The sequence below is a fragment of the Lepisosteus platostomus genome, chromosome 21 (genome assembly GCF_059453375.1).
Source record: "Lepisosteus platostomus isolate fLepPlt1 chromosome 21, fLepPlt1.hap1, whole genome shotgun sequence".
Taxonomy (NCBI): Eukaryota; Metazoa; Chordata; class Actinopteri; order Semionotiformes; family Lepisosteidae; genus Lepisosteus; species Lepisosteus platostomus.
The window spans coordinates 10447420-10471146 of record NC_142631.1 but is presented as its reverse complement, the minus strand read 5'-3'; the positions used below and the strand labels follow the sequence as shown (position 1 = coordinate 10471146).

The 23727-nt window shown below is 37.5% G+C and overlaps 2 protein-coding genes across 3 annotated transcripts in view; one reads left to right on the top strand and one right to left on the bottom strand.

Moving 5' to 3' along the window:
• Positions 1–23727, bottom strand: part of ttll11 (tubulin tyrosine ligase-like family, member 11) — a 309887-nt gene that overhangs the window by 184233 nt on the left and 101927 nt on the right. The window lies entirely within an intron of this gene.
• The window catches only part of garnl3 (GTPase activating Rap/RanGAP domain like 3), a 141063-nt gene continuing 123699 nt past the window's right edge, over positions 6364–23727 (top strand). The window contains exon 1 of one of the 2 annotated variants that reach the window (XM_088614920.1): positions 6364–6898. In XM_088614920.1, the coding sequence (XP_088471046.1) occupies positions 6795–6898 (104 nt within the window). In that variant the 5' untranslated portion in view covers positions 6364–6794. The remainder of the gene's footprint in view (positions 6899–23727) is intronic. The other variant, XM_088614918.1, reaches the window with a different exon arrangement.

Here is a 23727-nt window from a genome sequence, read left to right as displayed (position 1 = left end):
AATGTATTATTAGGTAGCACATACAGTACAATACATTTTAAACAAGCTTTAGACCTTTTTTTTTACCACAGACGATTTTTTATTTAGGCAATATTTCCATTAACATAAAATGTCTGCTGTTTTGTCTCAAGTCAATACAATTGCTGTCCACCATGTGCACAGAAAATTAGGGGTAATCTATACTTACATTTATGAGTGAAGAATGAATGGGAACATGTTTAAAAATGTAAAAAGAGCCAAACCACCCTTAATGAAGGTAATCATTCACTTTGTCAAAACCTACACATTTTTCTACTTTACAACTTACTTCAGAATGAAATGTATTTAAAATCTAAATCAGACATCCTCCAAGAATGAAGACTTCTTATTATATTGAAAAAGACTGCTACTATACAAGACCCTGCACAGCTTTGTTTTTCTAGCTTCAAAAGCTTTGCTCTGATTTCCTTTATACAATTGGAAAATGAATTAAGAATAGAGAAACCAGTTTATTTGAAAAAATACATATTGTTAAAATGATCATGATAAAATTCCTCATTAAAATATTCTAAAATTACAGACATTTGGCATTAAGACAGTTGTGCAATGGTTTGATCTGCTTAAGGGATACAAAACAGAGAGAGTATACAGTATAAGGGATAAATGACACAGGGATCTGTATTAACAATGCAAATTATAGAGAAGCAGGGTTATCTTGCATTACAAAACAATCATGTCAATTGTTTCAGTAATGTTAGGGAAAGTATAGGCTGGATCCTAAAATAAGAAGTAGTACTGGGTGATAGGACCACACCTTAGGTTAAAAGATAAATGCCAACTTCCTGATTAAACCGATATAAGCTTTTTGGATTCTGCTGGGGGTCAACAGGCTGCTGATTATTAATTCACTGAATCTAAAAACATAAGAAGGGATGAACGGCTTTCGTTTGTAACCTATCCAGCTTTTTTGATTGCTAGAACCAAACTGAGTTATTATACTTTATTCAGCCTACTGTTATATACAGTAACTTGTTCTTTGAAAAAAAATAACAGCAATGAACACAAACACCGTATACAGATTTTCAGACGACAGAAATAAAAGAATATTCTAAATTTGCTGTCATTGGGCATTAAGACAGTTGTTCAATGGTTTGAGATCTGGTTAACAGACAGTACATAACTGATAAATGACACAGGGGTCTGTATTAGGGCCATCGCTGTTCATATCAGTGATCTAGATTCTAGTGTAGGTAGTACACTAGTGACGTTTGTAGAATCTGCAAAGGTTATTCAAAATACATAGAATCTGTGATTGAACCACCACCTGGCCAATGACATTTAATCTAGAAAAGTACAGAGTCTTATCATAAATTACAGACACAAAATAGGAAACTCAAGAGCGTGAAGAAGGCACTTATAAAAACAATTTAGGTGTTTATCTTCACCCATCATTTACATGTTCTAAGCAGTGCTTGGAAGCATCCATACTCTAAGATATAAGGTTATAACCACAGAAGTTAAATCAAGGAATGTTATGGCGAAATTCTACAACATACTAACAAGACCGTGACAGGAATATTGTGACAAAACAGATATAGTTGCTCTGGAATTAGTCCAGAGAAGAGTGACCAGGAATTTTCAGGGGTTAAAGGAATGCCCTACATTGATGGGCTGAAAGAACTGAACTTTTAAGCCTGTCGGTGGAATATATCTGAGATGCTCTTCACTACACTGACTCAAGAGGAGTAATATCTTTTTTTTTGTAATGTGGAGACCACAATTCTTCATAATATTCTAAATGAGGTTTTAAATCATGTATTGAGTAGATTTAACATATCCTACATATCTTTATCCTTACATATCCTAAAATTCTGCTTCCTTTATTTATTGGTTTCCCACATTGTCTAGATTAAAATTCTGTGTTGACATAGACACCTTTTTTTTCTTATATATATATGATGTATATTTCAGAAAAACAACAGGTTTGGCATTTACCTCTAACACAGAGCAGCATTACAAAACCCTGAGCTGCTGTTCCATCATTTTCCACTCTCTCACCTTCTTTATTGCTCCATCCTTCTGTTGAAAAGGGTCAGCACCTTTGGTGAAAGGTCTGAAGCACATCTTTCCAAGGCAAGGAAAAGGTGTCCTGCTCACCCAGATCGTTTTAAACCACAGATCACACAATCAAGCAGCTTTTTTTAACACTTTCTTGGATCAGACGTTCTGCATCCTCACTATACAGTATATGTACGTCTTTCTGCTCCCTGCTCCCTTGTGTTTCATGCAGGCTTTGAATTAATCTGTAATCGAGTCTGTCAGATCACATAAGAAAGTCAATAATTATTTTGTCTCTAGAGCCCCTTACATTGATTTACCACCTAAGAGCCCTCTATAGCTTTCTGTAAACTATTCAAAATCCAGCTCATCTGCTATGGGGTAGGTTTCTGTGAGGCACACTCTCTGTTTGGGCTTGTATTTGATAAACTGTGTGATTAAATATGAATGACTCATGTATTTGGTGCAATGTCACTGGCAGGAAATAGATACTGAATTTTTTTATGCCTAAAGTATCTTCTCCTGCAGAGCAACCACAAGATTCTGTATTCAGTAATGAAGACAATATTATAATGCATAGAAAATGCGTTTCCTGTAATGCATAACCTTAGGAAGTTTAAGATTTTTCATTTACTATCTTGATGAAAAAAAAACAGTGATATTAATCATGGATGAGCATAAGCCATATTAACAACAATGGTTTTACTTCCAAACAGTCCTTTTTATCCAAGACGGAGGTTTCCCCATCTCTGTGAAGTGGACTTTTCCATGACCAATACTGCCTTTAAACAACAACCAACTGCTTTTTTCTACTGTATACTGAAGTGCTTATGAACTGTCATTTATTTTACTGTTTGTTTAGCAATGCTAGCTGGCCACCCACGACATAAGAAGGGGTATTTTAGTTTTGGTCTATGAGACTTGCTTTAATGGTTAACACCTAATGCATATCCAATCAAATAATTATTTTTTTTGTTCGTTTTCCAAAGAGAGCACTACTAAATAACAAGTATTGAAAACTTTTTAAGGAGCTGCAGATTTCTGTTACATCCACCCAGAGGTATCAATTCCCACATTCTACAAATTTAGACATTAAAACAATTCAGTGTAAATCTCAAATGTAGACAAATTTAAATTTGTGATTAAAATAAATCCCTGGATTACAGTTCTGTTCTAAGCACTATTTTCCAAAATCCACAGTAATGTTTCAGACATGCATAGACTTATTCTATTACATAATTGTATAACTTGAAAAAAAATGACAGAATAACTCCTACAGATAAAGACTGAATTAATATTTTGTGTTATCAACGTGAAGATCAGCATTAAAAAAACATATGCAATTGTGAATTTACATGATTGATTTGTGTTGTTGTTATATTGTGTTACTTTTCAAGTCATTTACTTCTGTTTTGAAATTGTAACAAAAAATCAAATGTAACTGACAACTGTAATTCTTACATAAAGAGTAACAATTGCTCACCAATGGTAACTGACCAATCACCAATGGTAACTGACTGGCAATATTGTATATGTATATTATGCAGTATTAGTAGAAAAGAGGATAGAAATTGTCTCATTATGGAAAATACATTTTTGAAAAGACATTCAATCTCAAAAACTCTTACTATTTAAAACAGAGTTAGAAGATTAAAAATGTTGGTTAACTGCAATTATTCAGAATAAGCTTTTAAATGTAAAGAAATATTTAAACAATGGTGCTTACAATCAAAAATACTGCTTCGTGAAAAATTGTATTTAACAGAAACGCATTAGTCTGGTTACTGTAGAAAAGCCTTTTGAAAGGTCAGTAATTGCTTAACCCACATGCATAATATTTTTGAAGATGAAGGAATTAATCTCTACTCTCATCAGCTGACATTTGCAAACTGTGTATTTCCAGGCAGACTTTGTTATTGATCTGTATTGAGATGTATGCTTGTGAAGAGACAGTCTCGTGGTTTATTTTTTGAACTTTGTCCTGCTTTGAAGAAAGTTAAATCTATACTCTTTAGTGAGAAAATAATAGAAACTACAGTATAACTCTGAGCTAAGTGAATACTGTATTATTTGACAATTGGGTTATTTATGATAACCTTACCATTTGCCTTTGGGCATGAAGTTAGCAGCACTGATAATCAAACTAGGTACCCCAGAAATGTAAGAAAACGTTACTGCAAACTCATTTGTACAAATGGTTTGTTTTCCCCTACATTACCTATATGCACCATCAGCTCTGTCCAGAAGGGGTCACTCTAACCACGCTTTTCTTTCTGGAATACTACTTACAGCATGTCTACCATATCAACATACTGTAGGCCCGAATTCAATTCAAAATCCTATTTTTTTTTTATGGTGGCTTTCCAATAAATTAGATGCAAAAAGCAGGAGGCCTGGAAATTATGACTGGAGAAAGGGTAAAATCTTGATTTAATGCAAACTACTGTTCTTTTTTTACATTGTGTTGGCAAATAAAAAATTTGCATTTTATTAGTGAATTGCTGTGTTAGCTGCTCATATATATATATTTAGCTTTTCTTCTACTGGAAACAGAATAACAGCTCACCTTCAGGTTACATTTATCTGTCATTATGCCATGTTTTCCCATTGTTTTATACAGGATGTATAATACAGTATATAATGCCGGATTACGAAAGGGAGATAAATTCTAACAAATTAGGCAATACGTGTATTATATTCACAGTTTAATGAGATTTTTGTATTCCAGAGAAAGCGGTCCTGATTGATGGTTATAAACACATTCTAACCCACTGGGCTTTTACGCTCAATTTGCTGACTGTACGAATCCGTGCGCAATTTAGAATCCTCTGAACTGACGAGCTCTCATCAACTAATCACTATACTGTACTGCTCTAAAGCATTTTTTTTCCTTTGTGCTTCCCGTAAAATGGTTTGCGCTATGGAGTACGTTTTCTGACGCTGTGCTCCCTAAGACGTCGTCGTGTAGGATTTACCTGTTAAAATGTGGAGTAGATGATTGATTGAAGTGCTGTATCGCATTTACTGTAAATAACTCAACTGTTTTAAATTAAATTGCCTATTTCGCGAAATACGCTGTCAACTGTGAAGCAATGTGAAACAATGCGCTTTGCACCTCAAATTGATCTAGAAAAAAGAAAGGAACCAAACGTTTATTTTAGTCATTTACACATTTATAATGGAATCCCTCCCAGCATAAGTCACCTGGTTGTCGCGACCCTTACCAGGAATAAGCAGATTTGTATTAAGGGATAATAGAATCCTGTAGAAATCCATCTATCCATTTTTAACCGCTTTATCCATTTCAGGGTCAAATCCATCGTATCAGAATCTACAGCTTCTACAGACATGCTTCTCACAAACCAAATTATTCAACAACAGTAGTGTTACAAAACATAATTGACGTGTTCACCAAACCTAGTTATGTTGTATTTGGAATTTTAATGCTAGGATAAACATGGCGCACAATGCACTGTAAAACACAAAACTGCTGTTGCGCGCCAGGACATGGTGGCACTACTACTGTATGGTGCATTTTAAGGCTGCACAATTTACAGTAACACTATTTCAAAATAGTGCTCCGTACTTGGACCACTGTTCAGATTATGTATGGAGAGACCAAGATGGCTTGGTTATTCAAACGACATACATGTTCCGCTCATTGGTGACAATGTATATACCATTAGGTCATGATTCACAATGAGAATAGATATGTGTACTAGAAACGTACACACTGTAGGTTAAACTGAGATTTAGTCGATGTCCGTCCATAAATCTGTGCTAGATTTACTTCCTAGACCATCCATCCATTCATCCATTTTCCAAACTGCCTTATCCAGTTACAGGGGACGCTAAAAACAAACCCGCAAAGTTTTAAATAATGAAATCGTTGAGAAAAAAATGACATCATACACTATACAGTACTTAGTTATTGTACTTTGAGGGCATTTTGGAAAAGTACGCATCGACAGCATAAAAACTATGCCTGTGTGCCTGCTGGATTTACAAGTTAGCATGAACGGAACATACGCACTTTTCTTCGCGAGTGTTATGAGATAAATGATATCGTTTAAAATTGACTTATTATACAGTACAATTCATGTATCAGATGCGGCGGTATTTAATGAAAAGTCATGGAGATGCGAAATAGCAGTCTTAACACTAAACTAGAATCCACCCATACGTAATTTAATTTCTACATGTATTTGTGTCCCCGCCCATTTATTAATGACCATGAGCAAGTAATTTTCAGCTTTGCTTCTCTTGCCGGTTTTTGCTCTCTCTCTCTCTCACAACTCTGTCCAGATCAACATACTGTTTTGGTAGACGTTAGGACCCCGCGGACTCTCGACAGAGGCTGAAGGAGTGGTATATCACTGACTACTATAGAGCTCTGACTGTAAAGCTGACTAGATTTCAGGTCGGTACTTTTTTTTGAAAACCTGGAATTGTACAGGGACAGGTGCAGGTTACCATGACCTCCCTTCATTAAAGAAACGAACATCACCCTGCCTAGATGGAGTTTCTCGTCAGTACACCTACCACCATGGTGCAAGACATCTAGTTAATTTTTTTTGGACGAGAAAGACAAAGTCTGCGGGTGACTTTTGCCTTTTTTTTGTGTGTTGTACAGTACATTTTTTTCTGTTCTCTGTTCCTTTGCAGGCATTTGTGCAGCGCTGTGCTGTTATAACCAAAGCTTTGCCTGGGACTGTAATTTTCTTGACGGAGTTTCTTTAACTGGACTGTCGGCACTCATGAATTCGGATATTAATATATACCTCGCCAGGGACAAATCCTCTAGCATCATGAGGAAGAGAGCGGTCCTGCTGAGGAAAGGGTGCAGTTTTGAGATAACGAGGTACAGTATGGCTTTCGCTTGTCTTTGTTCCGCACCATTTTTGCTCTACCTGAAAACTAGTGTTATGACTGTGTTGCACAACAGTTACTCAAAATTTTCTCTGCCACAAGCCACTCTGAATAACTAGTACTGCGGTAGTCAACCAGGAAAGCTCAGTCTGCTGTAGGGAGAGGAGGTGGGGGTCTTTTGAAGATGCTCAATCAATGTCAACATTATTGACTTGAACTGAACAGACTTTCCGCATTAATAGCGGTAAGATTGTTGCTCTTGGCGCATTTCAACATCTTAGGCTAAAGCTAAAATACTTAGACATTTAAGTTTTTATTCATAATTGACATTGCATTTACTGTTTTTCAGTGAAAGTTCGGCACCACAGTATACAGTGCCCTGTAAAAATACAGTATAACTGTTCTCATAAACGTGGTAAGCTTAAGTACCCGATTTATAAAATACTACAATACAACGATTGTTTCGATATCGACCCTGTTAGAAGCTACATTTGCTAAACAGTATATTTACCATTATTGCAATATTTAAGTTTTTAAATTATAAACTATTATAGGTTAAATGAAGCAGGACTCGTGAAATGGGAAAACAAGAACCTAATTATTCCTTCACATGACACATTCTGTTACTGAATACGAAACAGTATATGCTGCTTGTCTCATTGAAAGCACTTCACAGCTTTCTCATATTAACCTAAATAGCTCAGAACGGAGGCCTGGTCTTTGTGCATTAATACTCTTAGGGGACTCGGGCAAACGTCTTGAGTAGTCTGTGCATGGAATCTTAAACCTGTCTAATTTATTCCTACTGTTACAACATACTAAGTGAAGATTTGAGCTGGCATATCAAATGGAAACGCGTTGCACAGGTGCGAGGTGCAGAGGGATTTGTTCAGCTACGTAGAGCGAGTGTAACATGCAGTAAAAAAGGTGCACCGACCCAAAGATACATTTTTCTGGAAAGAAAAATGGACGTACAGTATACATTGTTATGTAAGTAGAGCTATCAAACTATGATTTATAATTTTCCCCAAACAAAAATCTCTGACAGAAGATAGACTAATTCTACTGTATATGGTTTCTCTTTAATAGTTATGTTCCATATGCAGTTAAGTGAAGCTCCAATTCCATAGTATGTTGGTGTCATTGAATTTTACTATCGCAACAGGAAAATTAAAATTGATTCAACCTGTAGTGTGCAAATCTCTTAGTTTTACTAGTCGAAAGTCAGTGTAGGAGTGAAATACAATTTAGTTTTATTTCATAACCACACGTTATGCTATGAGACTACACATATTCTTATATTCAACATGTTTCATAAAACAATATATAGTTCCCGATTTAGAAACATTTCGGAATATTTTTACTGCTGAATCAAAAGACGTGGTTCACCTGAAGTCAATGAGCTCCTTCGTTTACGAGATGGTCTTTGTGAATTGCCACTAGATGGAAGCATAGCCCTACACACATCGTTTTTTAAATCCACTTCTAAACAATGTGCCTGTATTTGCATTTACGTATACTATTTTTCCTGCGTAGTAAGTAACGCCAGTGAACAGAAATGGTGCAAGACGAGGGAGATCACGACATTGGCTGGTACCCCCACATGACCAATCTGTAGAAAGAACCATGAGCGTCTCTAAAATCTCGATGCAGTTAATAAGTTGTCTATTGAGTGCAGGTCTGGAATTTAAGAAAAAACACTGAAAATGTAATCCTCACAAACATTCACACTTGACGTAAACGATGGCCTAAGGAAGTATGAGTCAAGAGTAAATACAGATAGGTCAGAGAAGGAAGAGTTCAAAGGCATGATAAAAAAATGAGTAATCACTATCAGAAAGTTTATTTTATTGAGAGATGAGGTCTGAGTACACAATGTAGTGTTTGTAGTGTACAGTACTGTTTCCTAGTCAGGCTGCTTTGTGCAGTACTGAGTAGATCGTGAATATATGACTTCCCACTTAAAATCTGTTGTAGATTTATTTGTTCATGCAATGTGGAGAATCACTGAAGTTGAGGTGTAATACATTGTTCAGGTGTAAAACAGTAGTTTTTCAACAGAGACTCAAACATGAAACTCCAACTGAAAGTCTGGAGCTCCAAACCACTATTCTATACTGCTATTTCTATTTAAAATAGTCCCTTTCATCCTACAGAAAGTTTTGTACATCTGATAAACCTTCTATGATTTCCCTATGAAGAAACACCATGCAGCAAAAATATTCAAAAAGCATTGTTTTATATGAAAAGAGGTGACCTTTTCAGTGCTGGCTTTGGGAGATAGGGTAGCCTTTTGAAAATTAACACAAAATAACACTTAAAATGTCTTGGCATGAAATGGACACCTTTGAAATTTTCAGGGAAAAATATTTTTTGTCCCACCCTGATTGAAATGTATTGCAATTATTCTTGACATTTCAGAAATGCTTGAAATAAGTGTAACTTATTTAAACTGACTTCTTTGTGACTGTCATATTTGTTCAGTTGTACTGCCATGACCTTGTCACTTTATTTGTTTTTTAAAGAAAAACCGGTACTGGATTCTGTCATTGCATTGTGTTGTCAAAAATTGCTATAAAAAAATCAATGTTCACGCCATGGAAACAAGAAGGTAGTATAATCTGTTAAAATATACAACTGTGAACAGAAAATGCCAAGCTTTGTTAAAAGCAGACAAGAAATGTCTGACAAGTTTTGCTCTGATTCCTGAAATCATATACAGTACTATGAAAACAAAAGCACTAAACTCAAGCAAGTCCTGTTGTGTCAAGAGTAATGATTGTGTGTTGTGAGCATTATGCTGTGAACCTCCTGTGAGATAAGATGGAAAAAAATCTGTTTCCTGCAGAAGCAGGAAAAATAGAAAAATCCATATTAATGTAATATCGGTCAATATAAAGCATATGCTCAAATACTTTTCCATTCATATACAGTATGTTGATGGAAAAATCACCCCATTCACTGCGTTCTTTAATCGGCAGTATTTGCAGGAATTCTGCGCCGCAGAGAAATTTGAGTGGTATGTTTATACAGTACTCTGTTTAATTTCAAGGCCTGAGTAATCCCATATGCATGTGTGCAGTAGTGGGACAGGGTGTGGTGGGGTGGTTATGTATCTCAAAATGGATAAATCGATACAGCTACTAATTGGGCCAGACATTTGCAGGCAGGTTATAGACCACAACATTTATTTCAGGCATTTTTTTTTCATGCAAATACTGTATTGGGAAAAAGTCAACATTTTCTGACAGAAAATGGCATATGTAGTTTTAATGTCTTCTTTAGATACCTGGATTTGACTTCAGATATCTGGATTTGACTTTAACGTGACTCTTGATAATGTTAAGTGTACAACGTTTAACAGGGCAAGTGATGTTAAAAATGCTGTAATAGTATAAGTGTGGATTACAGCACAATATAGTGAACATCAAAAGAAATGTATATCTGTACACCAACAGATTCAGGGTCAGATTCAGGCTATCACCAGGAAAATAGTTTTAATTGTTGCAGGTCCATTGACATCTAAATGACCAGACATGACATAGGTAAACTCACTATGATGATTTATATTTGTCATCAAAAGGGGTGACCACTAGGGCACAGGCACAGGCTAGTAGTGTGTGTGGTCATTGCTGTGAGCATTCCAAGTTGTAGCAGTGTTCCACGTGCTTTGCACAAGAGTGCAGATGCTGTCTTGTCAGATACTCTCTCATAGATTCTGGACAAGCACGTGCCTGTTCCACTGGTCTCTGAGCCCTGTGCGACATGCCCTTCAATGGGCTCAGTTCTGATGAGCATAAATGTCACATTTCCATCTCACAGGAATGTCACTGTCACAAGCAGCAGGAGGACGCTTGTTGTCCTGTTGGAATGCTGTCACATCAGGACAAACCCACAGAAGGTTAGGTCTTCGGCCTTGGTCAATATAGTGCCATGCAAATAGGCTGCCATCAGTCAGTACAGATGGAGTTCTAAAGGGATCGTGTTCTCCTGTCTAGACCATTAAACTTGGACATTCATATTGATCTTGCTGATTACTTTGATCCAAATCAAACTTACTTTTGACCCAAAGTGTGGCCTATCATTGATGAACTGCATTTCGCTATTGGGTTAGACATTGTCATCTATGAACACACCTGACAGTGAGTGATAGTGAGCTTTCTTAGTCTAGCTCCCAATATACTGATGGCAAGTAGGTGTTATTTTCTTGATGAGAAGAGCATACTGTTTCCTTTATTTCTTGATGTAGCATCACTACATCACTTCATGACCCGTGCCCAGACAGCTCTCTCTCTAATGAGGTGATTTTAAACGTATGCAGTAGTCAGAGGCACTTGAGTTGATCATGGTCAGCTATGAATGATCAATTAATCTCACCAACTTTTAGTTAGCATCCAAAATCACGATTTTTTAAAAACATACATAAACGGAATGATAAGATTCTTTGGATGTTCACTGTATTGATTTAACAATTATTTTAATAAAAGCTGGTTACCGTCTTGCAGCACAGCCAAATTAAATTGGCACCCAACATTAAATTACTGTACGAGAGAACCTAATTGGTTCTGTTCATGTTAAATGCTTTTGGCAAAGGTTTTGTAGCTTAACGATAAAATCAAATATATGTAAAGATCATTTATTTTTCCATACATACGGATCAAATCTCATCATCCTACAGATAATGGATTTGATTTTGCTTGAGATAGTATAAACTATACATGCTTTTACACATATACCTAGTGCATTTTCACATAAACTATATTTAAAATACATTACATTTTAATGTCATTACATTATACTGGTCAGTCAGTATAAATGGAGTATCTCTTTTTTATTATTTTCATAATCACTGCATGTTAAGAATTCTGGAGAAGATACCTAAATGCGTAGTGTACTCAAATCGTGCAGAGAGCTTCAAATGCTGAATTCTCCATAGGCGCCTACAGTGCTTAGCAATTAATGGAATTTCCAGCCATCCATTTCAAACCACTTAATCCAATACAGAGCTGTGGGAGAGCTGGAGCTTGTCTTGGCAAGCAAGGGGCACAAGCCAGTATACAGGTATACCCTGGACAGGATGCCAGTCCATCACAGGGCACACACAAACACCGACGTGCACACACTCACACCAGGGCCAGTTTTCCCCAGAAGGCAATTAACCTACCAGTATGTGTCTGGACTGACCACTGCGTTATTAATGGAATTTAATTAAGTTAAAAGCAAATATATTAAATACAATGAATGAACGGACCTATAAACATTAAACATGAAGATGAAGAATTTCACACCATAATGTCAGTAGATTTGTTGGTACATGTGTAGTGATCGTACCTTGTGAGGAAAATTCCATCTTGGATTATTCCTGGAACTGATTTTTTTTTAATTTAAGTAAAGAACAATTCAGGCATACTCGTATTAAATACTATTTGTGTATCTGAAGCTCATGATAACCTGAGGATCTGAAATTGATTTGCCAGACCTAGACCTGAAACAACAATATCCACAGAGTGTCCATTTTTTTAGAGAACTTACAATCCATGAACCTGTATGTGTTGATGTACTGTGAGTATGGGTGCCCATTGACTGTCATTTTACACTTGTTAATATACACAGACACCAGGCTTGTCATGACCTTTTCCACCATTCAGGTGTGATTAACACAAAGGCCTGCAGGGAACCTTAGACACTTTTCAGCTGAGCGTGAATTTATCAGCTCAGGGGATTCTGCGCCATAACTAATCATCTCCCTTCTTCTTAAATTTACAGCAGCAGGTCTCTATAGGAGAGTGCCTCACTCTATACTAACTGTAAACATTCCATCTAGAGCCGCCTTTTCATGCTGAGAGAGTAGAAATGCAATTTAATGGTAACTAAGGTTCAGGGTCATCATTAAATATGACCATTGCAGGCAATTAAAAGTCAGTAGGCTCAAATCGGCCCCAGTTATATGTGATCTAATAAGTGGATTCGCAGCATATTTATTATTTTGTACTCATACAGTGACACACTCTTTTTCTGGGTGGTAACGTTTCCTAGACCCTTCCTTAATTTAACTCATGAAATATCACCAGACCTCTTACTTTGGTGATTTCATTTTGATTATTTTTTGTGGTCCCCACCATTTGTAGATTTAACATGTTTGTCTGGTACAGTATGTGCATTTGGGACCACATTGTGCTGAGTGCAGGATATTCTTTGGAAAGTACAGTACAGTATATGATGCATTCTCCTAAAAGTATGCTATGGCACACCTATAATGTGCCATCAATTTTTTTATGATTCAAGGTGTACTGAAATTACATTATTGAATATGACATTTCCAGATATGGAAATGAATTTGAATGGCTACAGTTGTATTATTCAACGAATATGCATGATTCTGAGTAGCCCTTATTTTTCCATTTTACACATTGATTGCACAGGGATATTTTTTTCATTGAATACAAAAAAATGATATCCGATTCTATCCGATTATTTATTCTGCACCTGAAGGAAGTGGATATTATTTCAGGGTCCTTAAATAAGCCTTTGATGGTTATTAAATTAATTAAATGAAGTACTTCCTGAAGGGCTTACACACAATGAAAGGGGTAATACTACAGCAACACCTGCAAATGCTTTTAAACAACTCCCATTTGACTGTTAAATGTACACAAATTAGCAGGTTCACACTTCCTTGTAAAATCTGTTTGACAATTTCATTGTAGGTGAACTGATCTTAATGGCACCCATTCAGTGCCTATTGCTCACACAGTAATGCTTTTCAAATTTTCAAAACCAGATTCTCTTCTGCATGCATAAAAGTCTGGAACATATACTGTATGTTTTGTTTTTTTCTATGACAAATTGCCTGACCCCTTGGAGGAAGTAAAATCATTTAGCTCCTTTAAAAAATCTTTGTAGATAAAAATCCACTTCATGTTAATGGAGTCCGTGCCATTTGCAAAGAGTCAAGATGCCTTGAATTATCTGGATAGTTTACGAAAAATGCATGGCACAATATGACTCAGATGTACTGTAATAAATATGTGGTCACAAATTAACTGAGCTTTTAAGCAGTGTGGTGGGTCTGATATTGTGCAGACTGATGTATACTAGTAGTCTCTGTATTGCAGCTGAGCTCGATTGCTGATGTATCCTTCTTTTCATTGTGTGCCTGAGTTTTCCAGAAAGCACAGTTAATGATTTACAGATGTTGGTGTTTTTAATGAAACTCACAGGGTAAGTTTACAGAAAAAAACAACAGAAAAAAACTCAAGCAAACAAAAGAAATCTTTGCTTGATTACAAGTATGAAAATCTTTTTTTTTTCCTGTCTCTGTTTCTGTGAAACATCTGTTTCAATTTAGATCTTAAAGGCACATACCTATTACAGTGAACTGCACATTCTTCCAGAAATATCAGCCTGGAAAACATCTCCCTTTAACCAGACCTGAAATTGAGGACTTTGGAAAATGCCTGTATTTGTCATTCCATCCACTAAAATGCTCATGACTTCTGCACTGTGACAAGTATTCATTTGAGGGCAAGATTTTTTCTTGGGTTTTTTATGTGTTTCTCCACACATTCTTGGTACTTTTATGGAAACTTAGTTTAAAACCAAAAAAAAAAAAACAGAAAATCTTTAAACAAGAAATGAATAATACATGATAACTTTCCTAACCTGAGTATGTGATGCGTTTTAATACTGCACCCAGTGACTTGTTGTAATAAAAATAATATAAATTAGAAAATGATAAATTGCTAGTGTTTTCAAAGACAAGTATTTTATACGGTCAGTCCTCCCAGCCTTAGAATGAAAAACCTAACCTCCATATGCTGTATTTTAACATTATTTTTAATTCAGATCATAATTAAACTCCATATGAAATTGTTCGCTCCCTTTTGATCATGTATTTGTTCAGGCATACGGGTGATGATGTTTATTTACTGTTTCCTTGGCTTTTCAAATGCATTAACAGTATGATACGGCAACAACTAAAAGAACGGCTCAAATGTTTTACTGTACTCAAAGAATTTGTCTTTTCTTTCAGCTGTCAGAATGAAAACGTTTGATCAATTTGCTTAATGTGCATGCTTTGAACTAAAGTTTGAAAAATGTATCAAAATGGGCCTCCACTTTATTCCAATGAGATAAAAATGGACAAGGCTCCATCACCTTTTCATTTGGCTTTCATAATGAAATGATTAGAATGGTCCTTCAAAGCTTCAGCAATCAAGGATCACATGAAGGTACAGAGAGCAAAGCCTGGATACTTAACAGTAAAGACAACAGTGTTTTGTGTGGGAGAACAGAGTATGTTCTCATTATCATCAGTGGCATGAAATATTCAGATTTCTAAAGCCACAGACACTGTCTTTCCATTGTTTTGCTCTGTACCATGGAAACAGAATGCTGGTAAAGGTCATCACCTGGCATCTAACAGTTTGTTAGTGAAAACCTGCAGTGTTTGTCTTCATAACCCCTCCTTTTCAGAGGATAGATCATTACCACCTCTTAATCACTATGCTGTCTAGTACAACCGGGAAGAAGGGTCATTTTTCAAATAGAGAATCTCTTGTAGTCATCAGAACACCCTCAGCTCTGGTAGGCTTCGCGGATTGCACATTTCTCCGCTATTATTAAATAATGAGGATTAAAACATCCATCCATTTTCTAACCGCTTCTTCCAGTTCAAGGTCGCAGGGGAGCTGGAGCCTATCCCAGCAAGCAGCGGGCACGAGGCAGGGTACACCCTGGACCGGACGCCAGTCCACTGCAGAGCACACAAAGACACCAGCACACACCAGGGTCAAATTTTCCAGAAGACATTTAACCTACTAGTATGTTTTTGGACTGTGGGAGGAAACTGGAGCATCAGGAGAAAGACAAATGCGAACCCAGGGAGAACATACAAACTCCACACAGACAGCACCCCAAGTTTATTATGTGTCCATTGTTTTTTTCAGCAAACACCAGCCCCTGTTATTTGTACATGTTCAGTGATGTGAATAATAGATTAGTCTCTCCTCCAATCCGTTCCAACTCTCCTGCCAGGTACTGGAGTTACTTTAGCAGCGTGCTAAAGGAGGGAATGATCATTTCTGGCATCCACCCCTATACAAAAAATATTTCTTGGTACCTAATAGTGTTCCAGAACAGGTTTGAGAATCACTGCTGGAAACCTGACTCTTAAAACAGCTGACAGTATAATAAGGAACAAGTGATAGGTTTATTCCACGCTGAAAAAAAGAAGAAAGAGAACACAACGTTTCGGCCATGGAGCCTTCTTCAGGACACCTGAATATATATAAAGAGAACACAACGTTTCGGCCATGGAGCCTTCTTCAGGACACCTGAAGAAGGCTCCACGGCCGAAACGTTGTGTTCTCTTTCTTCTTTTCTTTCTTTCTTCAGGACACTTCTTCAGGTGTCCTGAAGAAGGCTCCACGGCCGAAACGTTGTGTTCTCTTTCTTCTTTTTTTCAGCATGGAATAAACCTATTACTTGTTCCTTTGCAGCCTACGCATGCTGACGCAGCTACCCACCTGACAATATAATAGATATCTGTAATTATTGCAAGTTAAGAAAAGTACAGTGTACACATGCAATACCTAATTAAGTAAGCGGCAATGGGAAATCAATATTGCTTAGCAATTGTGAAACCTACAGTTATTTCCTATGTGACACAGATAAACAGGAATTGCAGCAGCATGTAGTAACTCAACATGTCCACAAGAGGGCAGACACCAACCAGAGACGGAAAATTAGACTTTTCTGAACTACATATAACATGCCGTGTTTTTTTGATGTGATAAAGACATAGCACATATCTATAGTGGAAAATATACATTTCCCACCACAGTTACTGTGTTGCAGACGTAAACGCTTACAACGGAGCTTTCCATCTTAATTTGTGGAGGTGAGAGGACCAACCCCCCCCCCCACCACTACCACCATCGGTGCTTAGAAAAAAAGGAAACATCAGCGAAACCTGCAGGGAAATCAACAGCATGGACATTCTGGAGACTGTAGATGTGTCAAGAGCAAGATACCTAATTCTGATTTACTGTAAATGAACGTGGGGCATTCCACGTGCAGGATAATGGCGTCAGTAGGCTAAATCGCGGTGAAATGTTCTTACATGCGACACTGGTAGATTTTTTCAAACCTCTTTCAAAAATGCTTTTAATGAATCCTCAGATCTTTTTTTTTTGTTTATAAAGCCTCATCTTCCACGACATGTGTATTATGACCATTCCATCCTTTTAATGTACAGTATATTTTACATTTATTTACCTACAAGCAGAAATGGCAAAGGCAGAACCTCTACTGAGGCTTTGTTTCCGTTAAATCTTGCCTGAAAGAGAAAACTATAGAGAAAAACCTAGAGAAAACTCTACTAGTATAGTATGGGTTACAAAAACAATCGCATAATTTGACTGTGTTTTAATACAAATAATGTTCAATCATACAAGGTAATCCAATTTCACGTTGTCCTTTTTGTGGTGGCTCAAGTAAACAGCCAAATAATCAAGCAACAGCTGACACATTTTAACGAATGTATCTTTCTCTTATTTCTGTACATATCAGGTAGAATCTATGTATATTGTTCACATTAAGACTGACACAAATATAATAATAATTGCTTACACTTATATAGCGCTTTTCTGGACACTCCACTCAAAGTACTTTACAGGTAATGGGGACTCCCCTCCACCACCACCAATGTGCAGCCCCACCTGGATGATGCGACGGCAGCCATAGTGCGCCAGAACGCTCACCACACCTCAGCTATCAGTGGGGAGGAGAGCAGAGTAATGAAGCCAAATCATAGGTGGGGATTATTAGGCGGCCATGATTGGTAAGGGCCAATAGCAAATTTGGCCAGGACGCCAGGGTTACACCCCTACTCTTTTCGAGAAACACCCTGGGATTTTTAATGACCACAGAGAGTCAGGACCTCAGTTTTACGTCTCATCCGAAGTTACAATAAGACGTAACCTGGAAACATGGATAAAATTGCTTTTAAAGTGGCTGTTCCAAGTTTTCATAACGGCAGCTCATTTCATTTAGAATCAGCTGGGGGGAGCGTGCTGTAATACCCAGAAAAAGCGTACTGCCAAAAAAACAGAAGTCTGCAAAGCAGCTTTGCAATAAAGAGCCTGGAGATGATGTAAATCAAAAGCTGCCAGAGGAAACAAGAAAAAAAATATTGCATATCTCATTGGTATTTATTTATTGGTACTTATTTGGGGTTTTATATACTGTATATGTATTTGTTTTTAAATCTTGTGAAGTGCACATCAATGATTGCCAAAGCTTTACAGATGGAGTAGGGCAATTCTTGGGTAGATTAACTCGAGGATTGATTGAAATTCAGTGTGGATGTGTTTGATTGATTAAGTGCCACAATTCGGAGGAGCTGCACACCTTGGGGGGGAGATAGAGCAATTGGAACGAGTGATAAATGGGTTAGGCCGAGACACAGAGAAGCGCTTTATTGTAATCTGACAACCAAATACCTCTTCTACCTGCTGAAGTAGAACAAAGTGGACTTTCAAGGATTTTTATTTATTAAAAGAAGAGCTTAGCGTCTTAAAAAAACCCCCGAAAATGCTCTTAAATTAAATCTTAAATGGCTCTGTGGTACAGAGCACAACACGACATCACTCTCAAAGGCACACGTAAGGGGGAAATAGGCAGTGGTGCTCCTTGATCACTAGGAACTGTTAATGCACATACCAGTGTATAGTTTGTGTCTGCAGTTCCCCGTAGGGCGTGGAAAAGACCTGTAGCATGTTTCAGGCTGCTTTAATGTGTCTATAGGCTGTTTTCAGACATTTCTGCAGGGATCTGATTTGAGGGCAATTAGTACAATGCTTAAAAAGGGGACCTTCTGATATGTGCTTGGCCAAGCTATCTTCCTAGAGCGTACCACCATTGAGATCTGACAAAATGTGATGAGACATGTTACTGGAGGTCTTCTGACAATTGTTCCAGTATAAACTGCTATCCTGGACCAAACCCCCTATATCTACATACTGTAATACAAAAGCAGGTAGTCAGTAAAGGCACCACACTCCTCCCATGTCCTGACTTATCATTTCACACCTATGAATTTGATTATTTGGCCTATTCTTTTAAAGGTGTTGTGGTTAACTGGTCCTCAACACAGTCAGCATTAGATATGAGTCGCCAGACTGGAAACAAGAATTGTTGATTGTATTGAACACATGTAAATTTTTAGGTACAGTGCTTGGAGTAATATGCACACCTGCTATACTGTGTAAAAGCTTGGAAGTTCGTTGTATGCCATTGATATGTTATTCTTTGTAATTTCCCTGTGTCATTCTAGCAGCATAACTATCCATTATCAGACAGCTGCTCATTCCTGCCACTGAGTCTATCCTAGAATCACAGGGCAGAAGGTGGGACCTCAGCTTGGACAAAGTAATAGTCCACCTTAGGCCACAGACACGCTCTCAAGCACACAGGAACAAGCCAGATACAGTACATCACTAAAACTAGCCAACATGTCTTTGTAAAGTGGGAGGAAACTGAAGCACCCAGTATCACCAGTCCAGTATCGAATCCAGGACTCGAGACCTGCGAGGAAACAGTGCTAACTGCTGGACAGCCACACCACCCTACTGCATCCTAGGTTAAATATAAATGACAACAGCCACAAGTTGGCTACTACATTAGATTGGTGTGGAAAGTGTGCAGAAGACAGATTTTTCAACCATGCATGTCATTGTATTGCTTTTCTGAATGCGTCAGCATTTTTAGTCTGAGGTGCAGTGTTATACTGTCATCTAGTGTATAGACCATAAAGGTTACCATTTTGAGATTTTTCCACCAAAACACAAAAACTTGTAAAAAAATTCCATAAGGCTATTAAATATGTTAAACTCTTTTATGATTACATGTCTCTTATGGCCTCAGTTGTCCATATACTGTATCAAGGAACTTGCAATTACCATTCAGACAATTACAATACCAGCTTTCACAATACACTTTTACTAACCTGGAGGTATATCAAAATAATTTCAACAGTACCGTAAATAAAATGTTTTATTGTACTAAAGCTAACAAGTATAAATGTTGTATAAACATTTTGAAATGTTTAATAACTTTTAAGATACTTTGTAGTAGAAATGAGACCTCTGCTGTGTATCTTGTACCAAAGATGTTTTTTTTTCACAGTATGTTACTGTTTACAAGCTAAAAACCTCAAACACTCTCACAATGTTCAATAAAGCTAAGAGGGCAAGTGGCTCATTGGAATTCATCATATGAATCCATGTTTGGCATAGGTAAATGTCACAAAATTGTCAAGTGATTTAGTAAAATGTCATTATGTTGTTATAGTATCATAATGGCTGTAATTGATTGATTTTCATTACAAGCAATAAGCTCAGGTCACTCCAGTTCGGAGGAATCACAGATTGCTTGCTGAATGTTTTCCTCTAGAAGTAAAATGCACAGGTCATGTTCGGCCCTTAAAATGTCTAATCCCCAGTCCAACATTTAATTTGTTGATCAATGATCTTTTAGGTTATATCTAAAATTGTGACTTGCCAGTGCTTTATTATAACATGAATAAGTTCAAGTAGGTAGCATCAGGTTGTGTAGGGTGCAAAGTCATGGGTAAATTTATTCCATGCTGAAAAGAAAAGAGACACAATGTTTCGGCTGTGGGGCTTTCTTCGGCTGACCTGAAGGTTTATTCAAATAGGTAGTTATTTATTCAAGTAGGTAAAGACACAATGTTTCACCTGTGGAGCCTTCTTCACAGAAGAAGGCTGCACAGCCAAAATATTGTCTCTTTTCTTTTCAGCATGGAACAAACCTTCTCCTGTTCCTTTATTATAGTATAGCAATTAGGAACACTTACTGTACATTATGTATGCCATACTGTATGCTGTTACATTATGTATCCTGTACTGCTGAACGGACATTTGTACACTGAGGCCAACATCTGTTTTGTAATGCAGAAACCATTTTGCAGCATCATACCAAACATCTGAGGATAAAGAAACTGAGGAGAGTTAGGAAACTTCTGGTCTTCTAGTCGAAATGAGATAGAAGGATTTGAGCACCTGCACTGAATCTAGCCATAGCATCAGGTTTAAACAACCTGATTGTGTGAAAACCTCAATGGGATCTTGATTGTTCACCCCATGAGGAAGACCTCAGTTTGACAACTCTTTTAGGAAAAAAAGGTCCCGTCCTCATTGCACCTAGACTGCAAGATTACAGGATAAACTGTACAGTATTTTGTCTCTGGCATCTGCAGTCATTAGCTCCACAGCCAGTCTGCAGAACATTGCAATGCAGATGTAAAAAGAACAAACATTTTCCTGCTTTCTCCTATCCAATTGCAGTACTGACCTCAGAATTGTTCTCTCAGAATTTATATCTTTCCTCATTTGCACTAGTCTGACTTTTAATTAAAACTACTGTAAAAGCTGATAGTGGTTTGCAAATTTGTGACGCCAAGCATATCTAACAATTTCATGAGCTTAATAACTTAGCTTGCAAGAAACCTACAAAGACCTATCAATCTTTTGACAGTTGGTTATATGTTAACAGTTAACTGGCTTTGTATATGCATAGGAAAGGTAAAGTGGAGTTACAATACAGTACTTATCACCTGGTTTTTTAAATACAGAAGTATTTTAGAATTTCAACTTGCAAATCACCTGCACTTGATTCAGGATTTTTGCAGTGTTTCCCTTGAGATCTTGAAACTGAATTGAATCGACATTTGTATCCCTAATGCTGACTTCATTCAAAAAATGACTGGGATTTTCTGGTGGAAGAAATCTGTAGCAGTGAGATCAAACAAAGAAATCGATCGACTTTAAGCTGGTACCATAGCAGAATTTTGAGCAGGGTCAGACTCTTAACAGCAATCGTCAGGGAACATTTGTGTTTGCTATTTAAAGCACTTGGTTGGGACATTTTTTGTGCATTTGAATTAGGACACCACTGTAATATCACAGACAACATCTGTGCTTTGTGCCATATCTGAAATTATGGGTTCTCATCCAATAATGTTTAAACTAAAATACGAGGGTGCATAGTGCATTGCTCATGGTGACACGACATCGTATGTGATATTCACACTGAGAGGCCACTGTTTCATTTGTTTAACCACTGTTAATATAAGATATATAATTTAAAAGTATGTGAGAGTATTGACTAAGCCAAGACAATATGATTTAATTGTTACGTTCGTAAAACCCCTCCTCTTAAGGACGCTCCAGCCCTTCCTTGTTTTTTACTCATCTCCCACACCTGCTCCTTGTTCCAGCCCCCTTTAAAGTTCCCCTTAAAAGCCAGATGCCTACTCTGTTCCGGGCTTTGCATTGGTTTCCATACCAGGCGAGTCCGGGACCCGGAAGCGCCTGGTCCCGTCAAGCTTTTAAGTTCCTGTTTCTGTTCCCGACCCGGTTTCTGTTTTTAACCCCGTTAGTCTTGGATGGACCGTTCGGCTTTGGACTTCTGCCTCCTCTCGGATTCCCCTTGGACTTATTTCTGGATTGTTTGCCTCGGCCACACCTCCCCCGAACACCAGCGCACCGTGGACACGCCCCCTGTCTTCATTTCTGACTCCCGCATGCTTTTCCCCCATGTTTTCCTCACTCTACCCCGGATCGTGTCGTCTGTATAGGGTCCTGAAAGAACGCTTTCGGCACATTGATGAACCTCTGAAGAAACAATATTTTCACTCTTCACAGTAACTCTTCATCTGTCACAATGTATACATTGAACAATTTCAATTAAAGTTGTCCCATTACTCAAGATGTTTGGACACAGACACACAACACAGATGATGAAATTAAAAGCTCTGCGTCTTGGCTTTAGTAGCAGAACATGTTAACCCAAAGCTGCACGCAATTCATCTCCATGTTTCATCATACTGTACAAGGTGGCAGACTTTTAGGGAAGATGAGTACAGTCCAAATACACACTGAGTAACCTGCTATTCATGGTGACAGCTGACATTGGAGGTTGGTGATGAACCCTATCCCTCAGTTTTTAGTTTGCTTTTCTTTATTTTGATCACAGTTTTATGCAAAGCAGCTTTGCATTTGTACCAGTATACAGCTGTGCATTTTACTGAGTGAGGTGTGAATTCACCACTACCCCATTCTGCTACACTGCGTCTGGTAAGTTGTCTGCATGTGGTTCTTGCAAGCAGTAAGTTGTCTGAACTGCTGACAGTTTTTAATGCTGTCTAAAATGATCATGGGTGTCAAGCAAATAAAAAAGATCTAAGTGTTTTTAGTTTTCTGAGAAAACAGAAGTCCCCATCAAGTTAGTGTCTTACACTCATTCAAATGCTACAGTAAAACGATTCAAGGCTTGTTTTAATACATTACTGAGCAAGCAGAAGGATAATATCAAAGCCAAGAATGCAGCCATTTTTTTATTATAAATGAAAGTATTGTATTTCCCACTGATCACCAAATGGGCTTACATTATGTCATGAAACCTCTGTATCAAGTCCACTACTCTGTCCACAAAATCCATCTTCTTCTTAGGCTGTAGAATTTCCCAAGATTCAGGACCTTTAACAAACCAGTACAATGCATACTGCAATACACATACTGTACCACTAATGCTTCTGTACTTGCTGGTGCAGATGTTATGGATGGCATCGGAGGTTATGGAAATTTGTCCTTTTTTCTTGGGAGGGTTTATCTTGCAATTACAACCACAGAGCTTTCCATACAAATAAAATGGTTTGGTTTATAAATGGTTTGGTTTATGTCATGCCTATTAAAAATAAATGGAGCAATTCAAAGTCAGTAGTCACATTCATCATGT